Source organism: Nomia melanderi, chromosome 8 (assembly GCF_051020985.1).
Source record: "Nomia melanderi isolate GNS246 chromosome 8, iyNomMela1, whole genome shotgun sequence".
Classification (NCBI taxonomy): Eukaryota; Metazoa; Arthropoda; class Insecta; order Hymenoptera; family Halictidae; genus Nomia; species Nomia melanderi.
The window spans coordinates 9246093-9265410 of NC_135006.1; the positions used below are offsets into that span (position 1 = coordinate 9246093).

The 19318-nt window shown below is 44.8% G+C and overlaps 1 protein-coding gene and 1 long non-coding RNA gene across 3 annotated transcripts in view; both read right to left on the reverse strand.

Moving 5' to 3' along the window:
- LOC116427547 (uncharacterized) overlaps positions 1-15298 on the reverse strand; it is a 76368-nt gene extending 61070 nt beyond the window's left edge. The window contains exons 1-3 of one of the 2 annotated variants that reach the window (XM_031978010.2): positions 12145-15298; positions 11127-11597; positions 7222-7376 (exon numbers count right to left, since the gene is read on the reverse strand). In XM_031978010.2, the coding sequence (XP_031833870.2) occupies positions 7222-7376; positions 11127-11597; positions 12145-14700 (3182 nt within the window). In that variant the 5' untranslated portion in view covers positions 14701-15298. Of the gene's footprint in view, positions 1-7221; positions 7377-11126; positions 11613-12144 lie in introns of both variants that reach the window. The other variant, XM_076370171.1, reaches the window with a different exon arrangement.
- Positions 15299-15662: 364 nt separating this feature from the next.
- LOC116427527 (uncharacterized) overlaps positions 15663-19318 on the reverse strand; it is a 122466-nt gene continuing 118810 nt past the window's right edge. Inside the window, exon 4 of the long non-coding RNA XR_012999217.1 lies at positions 15663-15715. This is a non-coding gene — a long non-coding RNA (uncharacterized LOC116427527). The remainder of the gene's footprint in view (positions 15716-19318) is intronic.

The following is a 19318-nucleotide window of genomic DNA, read 5'->3' on the forward strand; positions in this document are numbered from 1 at the left end:
TAATATATCCTGATGTATTAATTAATTTATGCTACTCCAATTGCTACGATATTATTACACATATCACATAACAAAGAAGAAAACTGGGAATAATTAAAAGACTCATTTCATCCGGTCATCGGATAAAGAAACTTATTAATTCTACACTCTCAAATGTTCATCCCTCTTATAAGACGAAAAAGATTCCATCGCGTTGGGAGAAGTGCGCAAATGGCAACGAGAACTTCGTTTCATCGAAATAAACTTATTTCGAGCGAGGACCTCGAACATCGTACGCGGAAAAATTCATTCTCAGATGAGCCAACGAATCGAAGGTGGTAGCCGCGAAACGAAGCGTCGATGAATCGCAGCTGGATTTTCCCCGGTCACGAAGGAACCATTCCCGCGTAACGCGAATCCATCGTACGTGTCCTGCACACCAGGCTGTCCATTATACGACATAAAATTCCTTCCGTCCGCGCGATAAGATCGCGCTAGGCCGTGTCGCATGTCCTACCGTGAGATCTGATAACGAACTAACCCGAGTTCGCGCGCGCGATTCTCACCCTTTCTTTCTCTCTGTCGCCCTTTTTTCCCTTTTTTCGCGCACAAACGGATGGACGGAGGCGGAGATGCAGGCAGATAGAGAGACACGCACACACAACGCGGCAACGCTCGGCGGTGGCAGGCCGCGCACACAGGCGTCGCAACCCTGTCATCGACGACCCCAATCATTCCCCCCGGCGAGCTTCATCGAATGAAGGCTGTCAATATCGGCGTCGGTATAAGCAGATCGGATGATGTACGCTCGACGTCAACGAGAGCCTCCGTAAGATATCGGACGTGCTTTCGATTCGTCGTGCGCGTGAGAAAATAGGGTGCGAAGAATCGCTTTGTGAATGCTCGTCCCGCTCGCTCTCTCCCGCGCCCGGTCTCCTTTCGTTCTATGCCACCGCCTCGCCTCGCCTCACCTCGCCACGCTTCACCACCGCCCTCCCGCCAACCCCTTGCTGTACAGCCGCCGACGCTCATCGCCATCCCTTTTCTGTTGCGCGTTTTCACTTCGGGACCGATTTTCTTGCTGCCGAGGGACCAGGGGCAATTCGCGGCAGACAACGCGGAAACGATCCCACGATCTCTATACCATCGTGAATTATTATTTTGATGGGACGCTTGTTTTTCTTGCAACGGCCGCGTCTCGTCTTCGCGCGTTTTCTCGCGATTTTCTTCGATAGGTATCAACAATGCGGATATATCATTTTATACATATTATACATGTATACATATGTTTGTTATACGTATTATTTGTGGCATTGTAATGTTATTAATCTGAAGCTTTTTTATTACCCTGTACAGGTACGTTTTACAAAAATTATACTGATGGACAATGGTTCGTATTGCTGACAAAAAACGGGAGAAGCGCGATCGCGTTTAGTTCGAAAATGTTAGAAATAATGTTAGTTAGTTAGAACAAATGGTTAATTTGAAAATTGTTCTCGAAAGATTTCGGGCCTATAGATGAATTTTGATTTTTAGCGATGTTGTGGCAAATATCTCATACTTAATCGTATTTTCTTCGTATCAAATTGGATTATTGGTTGGAGTTTCAATTGTTGTAGAATTGTGTACGAGAAAGTGGATATGAATGTTTGAAAAGCTTGACATTTTAGATCTTTCGATAGAAAAATTGATATTTCGAGGATTTTGATAAGTAGAAATAAGAGACTATTTTTTTTTAAGTTTCTACAGGGAATGACAACAGTTATGTTTACGAGATGTTTAGTCATGGGTTAACCGAGTGCATCTGAAATTATTCTATATTTTCAGTTAGTTTTCTTGCCTAGAATGATACTCTTTTGAATTTATATTCGAAGTTTAATTATTTTAATGATCAATGATTCAGATCGAATATTTATAATCACTTCGTTGGTCCATGCATATTAAGTAAAACATGTATACACATTGCTATTAAAATATCAGGAATTTAAGTAGAATTTAACCGCATGTATTTCAATCGGTTTGATTAAATTGTCAATAATCTATTTTCATGAAACACCTCTTATTAAGGTAATAAAATATTGAAATACACAATGAAACGAAGAAACATTAATATTAACCGATAATTTTAATATTTTGATAATTTAAAGTGGCACGAAACGATAATACTGGTGCTAATCTCGAATTTTCTCGTAGTTTTCAAAGCTTTATCAGACATTATCAATCACAATTCTAACCCTCGGATGATTCCCTGTTATTTACCCGATCAATCCAAAAATTCGCTCCCCGCGTTTCCTTATCTTCATCTGGACTATAATTTACATCGTCGGTGGCGATTCGACGATTAAAGTAGGAAGAGCTCAATATTTTCGTATCATTTAATAATTCAAATATCTATATATCGCTTTTAATCTTCAACAAACATGGGAACATACGGTAATCCTCATTTTTGGACTGCTCAGGAACTCCGAAATCAAAAAAGTTAGAACTAAACATAACCGATAAGAAAAACTCGACGGGAACGATTAAATAATAATTTCTAACTGTACGAACAAATCCAGGAGTGTCGTAAAGATTAATAACAATGTTCAGCTATTGTCATAAAATTTCCATGAGAAACGCTTTTGTGCTTTCCTCTATGGCAGCAAAATTTCTAGCCCCGTACGTAAACCCTTTGAACGTTAAAGTAGATCTGGAGATCGATTCGGTTGAATCTTCTTTGGGTGGAAACCGTTCGGCACAGCGGAAGATTGGCAAAGCATTGGGCCGATGGTGACGGAGCACGACACCGCTCATGACAAAAGTACAACGACAGCCGTGTTCGGTCGGGAAGGCTGAAGGGTGTCCGGTGGGGTACACGGCCAGAGCGTAGAATAATGTAGCGAGGCATTTCCGCATAGGAAGCCGTGCATTAGGCTATCAGATCGAGCACGCTCGACAACGACTGCTGTAGAGCCAGGAGGAAAAAGTGTCCGGGGGTGGTAAACCCTTACGTGATTAGTCGTCAAAGGAGAGAGGGTCCCCGTGGGGTGAAAGTGTGCCTAATGAGGCACGTTATTGGCACCTTCGTGTCGTCCTTTAATCGCCATTTTACGGGAAACTTGTACGAAACTGATATGCAAGGATTGTCAAGAGGAAAGTTTCCGTTTCTCCCTTTCGCGACCGTTAAGGATGTCCCTCCCCGGCCACGGGGGAGAGAGAGGTGACAAATTATTTATGGACGCAACGCCAACTAGAAACATTGAGATTATAAGCGGACATCGCACGAAGGGAGATCTTTTTTCCCTGTGGTTCATTCTTCACGAACGGCCACGGATAACTGTTACGCAAAGTCCCCTTTGAACATGTTAATTTTACAATCGCCGCGACCTGAAGGGTGGTTTCAACCTAGGGTTTCGAAAAATCAAAATATCTTGCAGTTTTTTCAATCACTTACGCGTTTATACAGAGTGATAACGATTTTTTGATAGTCGAAAAATTGTTCAGGGTCAAGTAGTAAGTTAAAGGGTTGCGAATTGTCTTGTGTCTTGTAATAGTCCAGCTTTGCTCCCCATTTCAATTGTTGCGGAAGTAAACTCATTGTTGTAAAATGAAACTAAAAAAGAGAATTTATTTTTATAGTCTAAAGGAATGTAACGTATTTCTGGTGACTCTAAACCTGGTTATTTACTCATCTTCACAATTCAATTACGATTTCTTAATATTCCGAAAATATCGCAGACCCGCTTCGGATCTCTTTCCATTCCATAAACATTCACGTCAATTCATGTTTTCAAAATAAAGCTTCAGCAGCCACGAACATCTTACTTAGCCATGCCAAAAATTCATTCTTTATTCACATTGTTCAACAAAAGAAGCAAGTAAATCTCAAGAATAGTTACTTCAAGAAAAAAACTCTCTTAAAACTAATTATCATTTTAAAAAAGGCGATTACAAGAGCGAATCATTCGCTTGAAAACCGATCCCAACGAAAATTCGAGGAACACGGGGGGTGATCGCGTCGCTCGGGGTTTTAATCCTTGGAAGGAATTCCAGGTGAACTCCCATCGTGTTTCGGCGTTTTCGTCTGATTCGTCATCCGAGAGGACGAGCCCCGCAAGACCGCGGAAAAGGAAGAGAGAAGAAAGCACGGCCGGCGGTGGCTGCGCTCGGTGAAGAGAGACCGAAGACCCCTGCGGCCGACACGACGAAATGTAGCGAAATATATTCAGCCGGTAATTAGCTTTGTGCTTAACGACGGAAGCCGGCCTCCGATGCAATTTTTGCTGGACGTTTCAAACTTTTGCTAACACGCTCCGCTGTCGTTCTCTCTTATCAACCACTCTAACCGATTCTCTTTCTCGTCGACTACGGTGGAAAATGTTTCGAGAGAGAAAGAGAAATGAGTAATAGAGATAGGGGGGGGGGGGAGAGAGAGAAAGAGAGAGATGAAAAACGAAACAGCAGCGGGGGAAGAGGAGGAACCGTGTGGCAGAGCAACGGCCGAAGAGACAAGTTGCGAATAACTGATCTGTGTACCCTTTTCTTCTCCGTCGACATGTACAAGCTTGTGATATACATACATATATATATATATATATATATAGTATATATATATTTTTTCATGCCGCGCCTATTTTCGCCGCGAACTCCCTTCTAATCTCCCTAGCCTGGCTCCGCGGCTCCAATTCGAAACGATTCCGCGATTCTGATAATCCCGGCTCTGCCTCATTTCGCGCTACAAATTTTTGACCAGCACAGGATGCGGAGGGGACGAACGGACCGCCAACAAAATTTTAAGTGTGCTCTCTCCTACCTCATTTTTACCGCGCGACCATTTTTAATGGACCTTTCCCTGCGTTAATTAAATTTTTGCGGCTGGCTTTCCTGCCGGTCGCTCGAGTGCTTCGAATATTTCGTAGGAGATTCGCGTATGGTCCGGCATGATGAACGTATTGAAAATCGATGGTGAAATTTAGTATCGTATTCGAGGGTGTCAAGTTCGCGGTACATTTCGACGCTTCTAATGTGCGGAAGCTCCTCCTCCCTCGCGCGGACATTAAAATTGCGAGTTATTAATTGGCGCTATGCAATAATAGAGCGCCACTTTTTCTCTGTGAATATGACTCCACGTACGTGTTTTAGTATACTGAACATACGCGTATTCTAATTTTCGGCGTATGCGTTTTGCGTATCTATTTGTTCCGAATATAATGCAATAAAACATGCAATTAACGGGCTACAACGTTCACCGGCGAAGCAGAGGATAATGGGGAATGGGACTCTCGTCGAAATTTTGATTACACGAATACTAGGCACTTTAAAATGATAAAATACAATCTTTAATATAAACATCTCGATATTTACTTCCAGCAGCTAGACTGTGAAAGAACGGTAAGTCAACAGTTGCAGCTGAAATAATTTCAATCTCTCGCTCATTTCGCTGGTATTGCGTAAACGGAAGAATAAAATTGACTTGATAGTTTAGTAAGAAATTTTTATACGTCGCAAATACGACGAAATAGGGGTTGTCGGCACAACTGACGCTTAAGGCCGCTGCGAAGTTATAGTTTCCGGGAGGATGGGCGTCTCTCGCGATAAGAAAACGGCAATAATGTAACGGCGTGACCAAGTGCGGCCTCTTTGACCGCCTTATATCTCGGATCTGTACTGTACTCAGGCTAATTATAATCAGGCTAATGCCTGCCGAGCTGGTATGTGTCGGTACCCACCACCTCCTACGCTTTATACCTGGCGGCAATGTAGCCACGTTACTTATCCTCGGCCAAAGGGAGGGTAATTAAGATTCGGACACACCCATCGTGACTGTCGTCTCTTGGGTTCTGACCGTTTCTCTGCGTAGGGAGTGGCCGATCCCTTGGAAAGCTCGTTTTCGTTTGCATACACGGAATGGGATCGCACACCGGCAACGTCTTCCACATTGCTCTTGTCCTATTTTTCAATTCGCGCAACGAACAGTCGGAATCACGTCCGGTAACCGTTATCGACCGGACCAAGGAACTGGAGGATTTATCTGCTCGATCGAGATCTCTCTGATCAGCTAACTGTGTTCTTGGACGTTACACAGCCACGTCTTGTCAGCGACTATACTCGCGAACGTTAAATGCAAATTTTCGGGTGGCATTGTTATATTCCTTTGGAAATGATACGATGATTCGGACGAACGACGAACATGCATTTATTAATAGACAGCGGATTTTTGCGAATATAGATTTTCCGTGCTATAATTCACAGGAACTGGAGTCAGAAGGAAGTTCGTATACACTAGTTCGTATTGAAGATTCCATTAGAGTTTGAATGAGATAAAGAGCTTACCAGGTTTTTCAGTACACAGAATTTGAAAAACTTGTGATTATGCAATATGTCCGTGAAATCTGTAGATTATGTATTACAAGGCTGTGTACTTTTATGCGAATATTCACTTTTATACTATCATTCAAAGAAACGGGGACCGAAAGGAAATTTCGCACTCTATTGGAGATTCTATCGAGCTCCAAGTGGAATTAAAGGTCTAGTATGTTTTATAAAATTCTGAAGAATGCCGGATTTTAGAAAATTATGTGTGTAATAAGTGCATAGACTTTGCGAGTTAAATTAACACACTGGGCATCTTTATCCTTATTCAAATTTTTATATACAAATTTAAGAGAATAGAAAACATTTTAAGATAATAAGATAATATTATTAAAGTATTCCGATGTTATGAATATTTTGTGATATATAACGAAGTATACTATAAACGCATAAAGTCTGCTGTCAACTTATAAATAAGAAGACGATGACTGTTTCCATGGCTTGATAATTGTTTTATGATTTTGATAATCGTTTACCGTTTTAATACATAGGATATCTTATTCAAAACAGGTAATTTAATTGTGCCCTTAAATCTGAGAGGGAAATACCATATCCAAATCATCTCTATACATTCTTAATACATTTCAATTATAGCGACAATGTTTACAACAATTAAGTGGTAGAAGTTATAGTACTACATTAAAAAATTTTCATGAATTATACAAAAGAAAATAATAGTAACCTTAAAGACTTCAAAAAAAAAAAGAATTTCAGAAGCAAAATTGTAGCACTATCCAATTATATATGAAATATCATTACAAAATAAGAAAATAAGCAATCATTTTATGTGAGATATCCTGTACGATATATCTAGATTAATGATTACAAGCCTGAAACAGTCGTCGGTCAACTCCCAGAATAAACATGAATAGTTAATTTCATAGTACTCACCGGAAATTGCTGAACCATTTAACCAGCTGGGCTGTGTTGTTCTTATTGAACTTGATATCGGGGAAGTACATCTTGAGGATGGACGAAGACGGGTACCTGACCCAGAAGAACATTAGCTTCGCCTTCCTCAAATGCATCGGCGTCAGCGTTGACGAGTTCACCGTGGTTAAGGAAATACTCTTTTGCTGTGTAATCGTTAACTGACATTTAAATCTTAAGCATTTCTATCGAACGGACGCTTCAACGCGTTTTATCATATATTATTCCGTTACGAGAAGAGCATGGACCAGAATAACCTAAACGGAACCAGAGACAGTCGTAAGAGGGTCGGTTCAATGCGACAATCGGTTTCTGTGTACGTAAATATCTCAAACTTAATCGTGTTTTCTTCGTATCAAATTGGATTAGAAATCGTACAAGCTGTGGATGTCGCGAGGGTAATAGGGGGTCTAACGTTCTCGCCGAGGTTGACCCACGATTGGCCGTATCCTCAGCGGAAGCCTTACCGACTCCTTATCGGTAATGGGATCTCTTCATGTGGTTTCATCGCATTCTTATTTGGCTAATCCGTGTGTTCAATCTCTCGCGGATCGTCTGTACCTTCGATTGGCTTTCAAGTAACCCTTCTCTTCTCCAAGAATTCAACTCGAAGAACGAATGAACATAACCGCGACCCCTTTATTTAACCCTGCTGAACCGACACTCGTAACAATCCCATCAAATCGAAATGGCTTTTTCAATAAAACAGAAAAGTTTTTAAATATCCTGCGTGCCGGAGATCCTAATAAAATGGAATTCATTCGATGTATCACTATCGAGATTCATTTTTAAGTCGCGACACAGAATTGTAAAGCGATAAACTATTAGGACAATACTTTCGACCAAAGAAGAGATTGAAAAAAAATTGTATTACCGTCATTGTGCAACAGAGCAATTTTTGAACATTGTTACGATCCCGTGGGACTAGTACAGCGGGTCATTCAAACTGTTCCCCTCTGATTTACTCGTAACAACGAGATCAACGAATGATCGCGGAAAATCCAACGTGCAACGTTCTCCTAGACACTCGATCCGCGTAAAGCCATCTAATTCCAGCAGAGACGGGGAAAACGCGGGGCGTTTACAATTTTTCACGAACGCCTATCGTTATTGGTGTTACTGTCGGCGCGCGAACTCTCTCAGCGCACAAGCGAAGTTGTCGTTCACAAGCGAACGAGTCGACAAGTGTAGCCGTTCCCATCAAACGTGCGCGCACCCCCGCGTCGCATTTTGCGTCCGCGGTAACGTCGATGGATGATAACGAGATACCGGGCGGTAATAAGGATTATTCTGACGCGCGGTTGTCGAGCTGGTCCTTCCTCCTGCACTCATAATGCAGGGCTCGTAACGTCAGCCTTCCGCGTTTTATGAGCAAGAGGTGTACATCGGATGTCAAAAACGAGGCAACGATTTGTAAACACGATACCGTGATAATTACATGCCACCGGAGCCTCGAAAATTGCTTTGCAAATAAAAATATTTGCTGGAAACACGGAGATTCGTGTGCGCTCGCAACAAGTAAAATCCCTCGAAATCCACAGTTTTAACTATTTAGTTCATTCGTTTGATGTCTACAATTACGGAAGGATAGAAAAGTTGTTGAATTATTACATTGATAAAGTAAATCAAACGATTTGAAATTATTAAACGGACAGCTGGTGTAATTTGAAACCATGTAAATATTTTAATATTTCTACCTACGAACTTTATATTATAAAATTGATAGTTAATCGACGCTTTTACTCGTGACTTGAACGCTTTTATTTTGTGACAACGAAATAAATATTACTCATAATAGTTACTGTTAATTATTCATCAGTGTCGTTTAGTTTCATATTGTTATCTAGTTATTTACCAAACAAATGTTTATTCAATTTTTCATTCGCCAAATTTTAATAATTATGACCAAAATTTCAGTCCACAGTCCACGCGTCAAGAAGTATCTTTCGTCTTTTCGTATTAAAATCGACTATTTTAATTCACAATCACGTGACACCGGCTGACAACACAGCTAAGAAACCTCACCAGACATCGACCGTCAAAGTATATTCCCAAATAATATTCTATCGCGAAAGACCAGCTCGATATTCGTACCAAAGTGGACACCGTAATTTTTTTGGTACGACACCGTTCTATATTTACGGCAAGTATCGCAACTACCACATCGACGTGAGTTTACCGCGCTTACATCCGCAAAACCGGGAAGGAAACTCGGACAGCGTGAAAAGCATATTCGAATACGTCGAAGGCCCAGAACGCGCGAACATTGGGAGACAAGGGTGAATCCAGAGGAGAATGGTGAACAGCAGGTTGTGCCGCGGCCATGCGCTCGACCTACCTCAAGAGGAGGGAGTGAAAAAATGCGCCATTGATTTTACATCAAAGGCCGGCTAAAAAGGTGGTAAAGAACGCCGCGCGGCCGATCGAGCGACCCGAACCGACACACACCGTTGCAGTACCGACGCTGCACCGTTTCCGACGCGTTTACACGTCCGCTAAACGTCCCTCTGCTCCTCCCTTGCCGCGACATACGTCTTTTTTTCCAGGTTGTAAGCCCGATATTTGCTAGCGCTTTCGGTAAGTGAGAAGGCCGCTGCTGCGAACTGCCCACGGCCGGGTCATGCGTGATAATCGAGCTGCTGAACTTCTCGCACCCGTCCATTGCACAGACAGCGCGGGGACATCTAACCTTTCTCGGTTTCCGGTCGCTACTAGACGCGGATCTTCGAGCATTTATAACGTACAAAAATCTACGGAAGCTTCCGAAATTTAAAAATGAAATTTGGTTTCAATACTTGTTCACAATTCGTTTCCTTTTTTATTTGTGAGTATACGAAAGCATGTAATCAAAGTTGAATGGTCATCTTCAATTTTATCCAATTAATGTCTGACAATTTTAATTAATACTGATTGTTGAGAATTTTGATTTCGTCTGAAAGAAACAATTTCGAAGGATAGAGCGTCGCAACGAGAGAAGTGCAACGGAAGAGCGATGTATATAGAGACGTGAACCGACAAGTAGAAGGAATCAAGTTGGCGGGAAATTGACCCTGTAGAAAGGGAGTCTCGTGGATTCTCCGTGCATCCGTAGAAGTAATAGAAGTGACTTATCTGCGATAAGTCGAGTATACGGCCGTGATAGGAAGTTCAGAGACCACCTCCTCTCTCCTTTTCGCGGTTAAATTCCGAAATTGCGGGACAGATTATTGGCTTGCGAAGTTGGGTGAGACTCGAGGTCGAGGGTGGGCCGAGTAGGCAAAGAACTTTCGACCTCGCGCGTTGTTGCCGGACAAACTCTACTCGTAGGTGCAGCCAACATTAGCCTAACTCCGTGGCAAACTAATCTAACATTCGTCCGAGCTTCCTCCCGCCTCCTGGTATTCTCCCGACTTCCTTCTGCTTGTTGGCGAGCCGGCTTTTTCTCCCGGAGAACTCGACGTTGTTTTCGAAAGTTATCAAGCTTCGCGTTCCCTTCTACAGGAGAATACATTCCTAAGTATCGTCATCAACTCTTTCGCTTTTCTACCGTTTTTAACGCTCGATTTTGCTCATCGCTTTATCCCCGGCTCATCTAGACCGTCTGGTCCTGTACTCTTCGCAGCTTAATATCGAAACTTCAACGATACTTTTCCTTGGAGAACGTTCAGACTCTGTTTGTCCTCTCATAAAATTACTTAACAGATAGAGAACACCGATCACCGGCTCCTGACCAGTTCTCGGTCGACTCGGAACCGTAACTTGGACAATTCGGTAACTATTACACGGAACCCGTGTGCTCTGCTTGAGGAACAAGCTCCGTTCTGGACGTTCTCCAAGTTTCAACTGGCGGACTTTTTTCCTCTGAATGTAGCATTAGAAAAGGATATTGTAGGCTGCACTCCGTCGTAGCTGATGTCGCCATTGTTGCATTCGCTGCCCCGCTCATTGCTGTCCATCCTCAGATGTCCATAGTCTGGATTGCCGTGCTGGGCAGCCGCCAATAAGGCAGGATGCAGTATAGCCGGCGGATGTGGCAATGGCGGTGAATCCCTGAGTTCTACACTTCCATCTGGAGGACTTGCAGGTAGATGATGCGATGCCCGGGGTGGTACCTGGCCCGCATGACTCGTGTGGGGGTTGAAGAACGGCGAGTACGGCGAGAACACTTGACTCTCGTGGAGGCTTGGGTTTGGTATCGCTACGCTGGTTGGCAGAGACACTGGCAGCATCGGTGGCGGAGCGTGGTAAGGTCTCGGTGGGGGTGGGGGCGGCGGACTCTCGCTGCCTCCTTGAGAACAGCTACCCTCCTGCGCCAAGATCCTGGATACTGTCCTCGGTGTGATCCTCGTATCCGTCACCTGTGAAGGAAAATACTAATTGATACCTTGATTTACAATGTGAAATTGAGGTCCTTATTATATATTCTTATATATATGTATATATTTAATTTAAGATGTTCAAATACTTAAAATATACGTAAGTATTTTCAAGGAGAGTGTATTTCGCTTTTATAGATTTTTTAGAAATTTTTTGTCAGTGTCAACATTTTACACTGAAAATCAAATGTATAAAATGAATGAGGTTTACAATTAGTATTTGAAGCAATACGTATTTAAAGATATTTTAATGATTATGTGTAACGCGAGACAACGTTCGAGGAAGCAGGCAACGTAAATATTTGTATTATATTTATATTACAAACAATGCACAAAATTGATATAGTTCCCAAACCGAGCGTCACGTGTATGAGCTTTTTACGATTTTTAGACTAATTTGTACTCGGAAATTTTTGAAGGACTAATGTTACGATGTAAACTCATTCATTTTGTTCGTGATTCTAGTTTTTAGAATATTCTTTGGCACTTATGTATATTAAAAATAATTGTATACGAAAGAAATAATTACCTTATGGCGTTTCTTCTTCGGTGTCATGACAAGCGAAAGAGCCTCGTTCTGTTCCGAATCCCTGTTCTCTCTCTCGTCATTCCGCACGTTGCAGTACTGTTCGCGTTGTTGCTGTTCTCTCTGCTGGTGTTCGCGTTGCTGTTGGTGCTGCTGTTGTTGTTGCTGTTGCTGCGCTTGCATGGAGGTCATGGCGTATATCGTCGGTGGTTTCGGCGTTTGAAATAATCCGCTACTCGGCCTGGCATGCGGCGGCAATTGGTTCATTTGATTAAGATTGTTTTCCGTGGGGCCAGAATGAGGACCATGGGGCCCACCACTCATGAGTCCGATTTGAGGGAAACCCGTAGAGTGCGTAGGAGGGGGCCCTCCATTGTGGGGCCCCCGTGGCCCGTTTGGGCCACCGGGTGGTTGTGGCGCTCCTCTATCGACTACTTTCGTCCTAGGTGATTTTCTTTCGAGTACCTGGCTCGCCAACAGCAGGTCCTTGTTCAATTGTTCGGCGGCCATTTGCGCCGCCTCGCTCTGCTTTCCAAGAAACCTTTTCTGTTGCGAGAATCTCGTCACTATACTGTCGATCAGGTTCGTTAACGACGACGTGATCTCTGTTTTGAGGATGTCCGCCAGGCCTTCCAGGTCCGCACCAGTGATATGTGGAACCGACGAGCCGACCGCGGCGGCGGCACCTCTGAAAACACTTAACCTCTCTTGGAAGTCCTTGTGCTGAAGATGCGCACTCGCCGATTGCATTTGCGGCGTTTGCGGCGTGGACGGCCCGGTATTGCTTTGACTCTGTTGTTGTATTTGACTCGGAGGGGGTGGCGGAGGGGTTTGCCGTTGGAGCTGTTGCTGCTGTTGTTGTTGTTGTTGCTGCTGCTGCTGCTGTTGTTGCTGCCTCGCGGCAGCCTCCTGATGCTGTTTTATTCTCTCCAGAGCGGCGTGTTGCTGCTCGAGGTAGGCTTTGTGTCCCATGTGGTATATAGCTGCTGAAGCGTGCGTATGTTCGGGCGGTATGGCTGGGAGCCCATTGTACGCCGGTGGATGAGGTCGCGGTGGTCTAGGCGGTGGTGGTTGAGGTTGAGGTTGTTGCTGAGGACTCGCGGGTGCGTCGCCGCTCTCGCTTGTGTCCGGATCCATTTTGCTCGATAGCTCATTGTATTTTTGCTGCATCACCGCCAGCTGCTCGTGCAACAACTTCAGCTGACTCTTCAGATTGTCCTTTTCCCTCTCCTTCTGCCTGATCGTCGAAGGGTCCTCCTCCTCCTCGCTCTCCTCCTCGTCGTCTATCATGCTGTCGTTGACGGTGTGTTGGAGAACGTGGTGCACGGTCTGCTGCTGTGGCTGGTAGAGCTTGCGTTTCTTGCAACCGTTCACCGCGGGTGTTTGGAGGGCAGGACTACTGCGCATCGTGCTGACAATGTTCTCGACACGGGCGCGCTTGATCTCAGTCGTGGGCGAGCTGGTCTCTGTCTTCGGCACAATCGGGCAAGGGGAGTTACTCGGACTCCGTTTGATATTCAACGAGTCTTGTATCTCCTCCTTGACGGAAACTGATCCCGACCTTGGCTGCGTGGGACTAGGCGGTAAACTTTGTTCGCAGTCCGACCCGTCCAAATTGGCCCCGGGCTCCATGCCCGCTTCGGCGAACGCCTCCTCCATAGCACGTGCAGCCGCGGCTGCGTCCTCCGCGCTATCCTCAGCATCGCCCGGCATCACGGTATCACGATCACTGTGACTCGCGTTGTTCACGATATTATTACCGTCGACACTCTCCTCGCCGCCACTCTGCACTGTTCCACTACGCGCACTATCACAATTTTGCTGCTGAGGGCTGTGCTGGTGCTGTTGCTGCGATTTAAGTAGATCCGTGGTATTGTTGTTGTTATTGTTGCTGTGTATACTGTTATTGTTGTTCGGCTGTTCCTGTACCGAGAGCGCGCCGAGCTTGCGCCCTTGCAGTATGTCACGAAGCATGTGCTGCGTGAGCTCGGCGGTGGCGGGATCGTCGCAATTAACCACAGTACCCGATTGCAAATTCGCGGCGGAATCCATGCCGGCGCCAGTCATCCCGTGGCCGCCCTCTGGCGGTGAACCACCGGCGTCACTGGCCTGCTTGACTTGTCGTCCGAGCAGCTCGTTCAACATCTTGGCGGGGCCGTAACCCGGTGCCCCGAAGAAACCGAATGCCGCTTGGGCGGAATGCTGCTGAACGGTGGGACCCGTCGTAGCTGTGCCTAAGTGACCTTGACTGCCGGCCGCTCCAGCCTGTTGTTGCTGGAGCTGTTGTTGTTGCGACTGTGGCTGGTGATGTTGCGGCTGTTGCTGTGGCGGTTGTGGATGCGATGGCCCGTTGCCACCGAAAATCGAACCGTATAGACCACCACCGTGGAAGGATGGCCGGGAGGTGAAGTGCGGTATACTCGAATAGTTGTTGCGCGGCTCGCCGGCGTCCACGCGCTGTCTGGTGCGCTTCTGCTTCTTCTGGAGTTGCTGTTGCTTGCTTTCCGTAGTTGCTCCGTAGGGGGCGAAATACTCGGTCTCCTCCCCCGATGACATCATCGGCCGTCTGGTTGGTCGGCCCCCCGAAGGCCTCCGCGTCCCCTCCCCGCCAGGGTTTCTTGTCACCCCTCCCCTTCACGCTCGAATAGCCCCTCGTGGCTCAGCGCGCTGCCTCGGCTTCTCTGCTCCGTACACTCGCAGTTTCCCCTACCACGGCCGCCTTTCCTCCTCGTTCCTTCCACCTTACGCTCCCCACTCTGACCGCCGGCACTCGTCCCTCTCCACTTTCTTCGTCTTTGCCGCTTCCTTCTCCTTCTCCGCCGTCGCCACCGCCTCCGCCTCCGCCGCCACTTCTTTTTCCACTTCCTCCTCCTCCACCTCCTTCTCCAGCCGCTACGCCGCCGCCGCCGCCGCCTCTTCTTCTTTCTCCTCTTCTTCCACCACCTCTTCCTCTTCCTCTTCCTCTTCCTCTTCCTCTTCCACTTCCTCTTCCTTCTCCTTCGCCTCCTCCTTCTCCTCCTTCGCCTTCTCCGCTGTCGTCGATGACGACGACGTCGGCAGCCTTCTCCTTCCCGGCGAACTTTTGCTTCCTCCTCGACTCCTTTTCTCGCGCCTCCTTTTCCACTTCTTCCGTCGTTTCTCGGTTTTTCTGCGACTTCTTTTCACTATTCTTCGCCACCCTCCTTCCGTCGCGGGGTTGACGCCAACAGCTGGGGCTTCGCGGTGACTCGGTGTCGGCGATTCGTCTTCGTCTCGATGTGGCGACTTCTTTTCGCGACACGGGACACGCCGTGGGGACTGTTACCGATGCTTTTGTTTATCAGCGAGTTCTTGCCACGATGGTGATTCAAGCCGGCACCGACACGGCCATTCGCGTTACCACCGTTCTTACGTTCCTTGGCGACAGTCGACGATACGTTACACCCGTCAACGATTACGGGAAGTGGTGCCGGTGATCTCGCGGGTGGAATCCTCGTGCTCCCGCCTGGGAGCTGCATCCTTCGAGCTCACCAAAGGGCTGGCTGCCCCTCTCTCCCTCGTCTCGATTTTCGTTACCGCGGTTCTTCTTATTCGTCTGCAACAGAAATAACGTCGGAACCCCCGTTTAGTTCGAATGCGAAAGTGGCTCGCCTGCACGCGGTCAATGAAGGGAAATCGATGTTAGACGCAAACTTTGAAACTGAACCGTTCGTTCATTCGTTCGTTCGTTCGTTCGTTCGTTCGTCCGTTCGCTCGTTCGTTCGTTTCTTTCTTTCTTTCCCTTTCTTCTTTTTTTTTTATTTCAGACGCGGTCCGTATATAGATGCTACCGCGCTTCCGCAAATAGATATATGTCTACGGAAACGTGTGTAGCGATTGTTAACTTTTACCCGTGACATAACCCTGCTTAACGAAATTTTAATGCTTTGGAAATAGGATCGAATGTAATGTTAAACCCTCATCGCATGATTTATTCCATAACTAGCTCCATCAGAACTTTTTTATCATTTGTTATTTTTTTGTCGTGGAGAAGGATCATGTGTATGTTCATTCGATATATTTAATATAGAATTTCGTTATTCATGATTATAATGTAACGTTACTTTCGAATTTATTAAATTTAATTTGAAAATCTTCGCGTCGTGTTTGGTTCACTATTGTAAGAGAAGGGGTTGAAGTAACGCTATTGTTATGAATTACGACTACGTTCCACATACTACGGAATTCTTAGTTAATGCAGATGGAAATGAAGGTTACATGCAAACAGAATGTGTTCATTCATATAAATACAGAAAATATTTTTATCAGTGTCGCTTTCAATGTTTACGTATCGGTTTCTATGAGAGAATTCCACAGGTCGAAAACTCTTGCAATCTTACATAGAGCTTATATTTGAATATTACGGGCAGTTTACTCCGGAAAATCATTCGGACAAAAATAGAGTTCCTTTCTTCGGTAAAGTGAGGGAAAAACGGGGAAATTGTATCGGTTCATCGCACGATCGTGCCAGGGCGATGTCAAGAAACGCAGGCCGAGATGCCGAGTGGTATCGATTCAAACATACGGTGATCTACCACCGCGACAAGGTGAACGATCGTCCTCGAATAGAATACTGCTGTCTTCTCGTCAGTTTCAGTGAACATTAAAGGTATAGTGAGCCGGCGGGATCGGTTAAAGAAGAAAGTGACCTGAGACCGAGGTCAGACCATAAGAAAATTACTTCCATTGAATTTCTTATTCGAAACGTAGGGCTAGTCTTGACGGGTCGACTCTTTACAACAGATTATACGTTGTCTTTGGTTGAAAGACAGGAATGGTACTGATCGCAAAAAAGTAAATTGACAGCGAAATACTCGGTCGTAGACCAGCGCACCATCTGCCGCTGTCAAGTGGTCTGCGTTTATTTATTTTTTTGCGAACAGATATCTATTTTCATACGTTATTACCTAGTTAAATCCAACAAAGAAAAAAGATTGACAAAACAACCCGTTGGTTCATGGGGTAACGTTATCTTGTAGTTTGCGTACATTCGTCTTAGGGGTTACAACCCATAAGAAAGATCGATTTTATCGCGATAGACGACAGCTTTAGTTTGACGTGTATTCAGCTTCGAACAGTCCTCTGCGTTTCGACTTTCCGAACTTACATCGAATAAATGATCGAACGGTAAAACGCCGATTGAGAATCGCGTGTCTAATCGGAGGGTGTCTTTGCAGAATCGTTTCTCACGGGGAACGATAGACGACAATCGGGCCGGCCGTTCCACAAATTCATTCAACGACGACAAGGCTCGATCGTTTACGATTCAATTGCCGATACGCAGAAGTGCGTGAGTACACGCGAGTCGACCTTCTGCATTTGCACGCGCGCAGTTTGATACGGCCGCGCGCCGTCTGCTTAGCGTGCACCAATATCGCCGCGATATATGTTTGCGTGAATGTGCATGAGATTCGAAGCAACAGCTGAGCAGCTTAAAGCACCTGCGCTCAATAGGCCGACATATTCCATAGTTTGCCTACGCACGAGCCGCCTGCGTTCGAGGACACGAGTACTCGTCCCTATATATCGACAGAGCGACTAGACGTATGTATACGCGCGCGGCTCATGAAGCAACAAGGAGGCTCAAAGAGAAATGCGTATATAGCAACACGTGGCAAAAGCGGCGAATTGGTGGAAGCACGGTATCGTTGTACTTTTTTCCCTGGAGCCGCGCATGAGCTTTCAGCCCCGACTGTTCCCGACCGTTTACACGATCGCGCGTTTCGAAACGGAATTCAAATTTATTTGTCATTCGCTTGCGTCTGTGGCCACGCATATAATTGAATATCGATCACCCGTGACTTTCTGTGGGGCGAAGCGTTCGTATTATGAGCTGTTTTACTTGTGAACTCGTTGATGCTTCGGATAAGTTTCTTTTTTTAAGTAATCGTATGTTTGATAGCACCGTCGAAGAAGGAGAGGAATTGACATCTTTTTAATCGAATAGCATATCAAAAGATACACGATATTTATTGAAAATATTTGTTAATGTCTTCATTAATTAATGAAATATGACGTAATATATTACACGCAAAAATGTATTTAGGAGAGAATAAATCTGAATACGTACTTACAAATACATAAAGAATTAACTTTGTCCTGTTACCAATGATTCTTAAGAAAACTGTTTGTAATATTTTATAATCTCAAATAATATTCTCAGAAAAGTTATGAGCTTTTCCCATTGTCACCGATATTCTAAAGCAAGTAATTCAGAAATACAGCGTTTGAAAGTTTCGATTATTTGACCAATTATAACTCCCACAAACTTTTATACTTTGTAGCCTTTTACCGTACAGGAAGATTCCATTCGAAGATATTGCTCCCTGGCAATTATCTTAGGCAACGTACGGGGGGTGTACTCACCGCTTGAAAATTGTGACATATGGTCTCGCTTTTGATAACGTCTACGATCGTACCTGCCTCGAAGAACGTAGCACTTCGAGGGGGGTCGGAAGCTACTGGCCATTTTACCTTCGATCGGAACTTCCCTTTTGGGCCGTCATGCGTGGGACGGGGGGAATGAAAAGGTGCTCCGCCGGAAATGGTTTTAGGAACTCTCCCACTGGTGCCTCGACTCGGAAGTCGACACGTCGGGCTAATTACAAGAGAAGAACATGGTCGAACAACGCTTTATACTGCGTCGATACTTGCCCAATAAAAACTACACCCAGTTTGGGTCAGAATAACATTGGGCTCTTTTGAAATAAATTAGACTTAATAAAAGAAATGAAATTTTTTTTATATTTAATATGGTATTTCTAACAGTTGTGAGCGATAAAATTCACATTTAGAAAATATATGCAAATGTTTATGCGATTGAGAACGGTAAATTCAATAAGTTACTCGTCCTTTATAAAGTAAATCCTGATAACAAATTTTACATTCATTTTTCATTCAATAACTACTTAACGAAACTTCCAAAGAATACTTTTATATATACGATTTCCCTAACTTTTGATTATAGGTGAATCTTGATGAAAGCGTACCGTAGAAAGTAGGTTTCCGATATTGCTGACTGCACATTACGCCGAGTAATGACATCGCATCGATCACTTTAACGAAGCGAAAACACTATGATGAACCAACAACAGCCATTTCCTGTGCGTCATGCGATATTTACCGTTTAAGCAGGTGACTTGATTTGAAGGGGTGATTA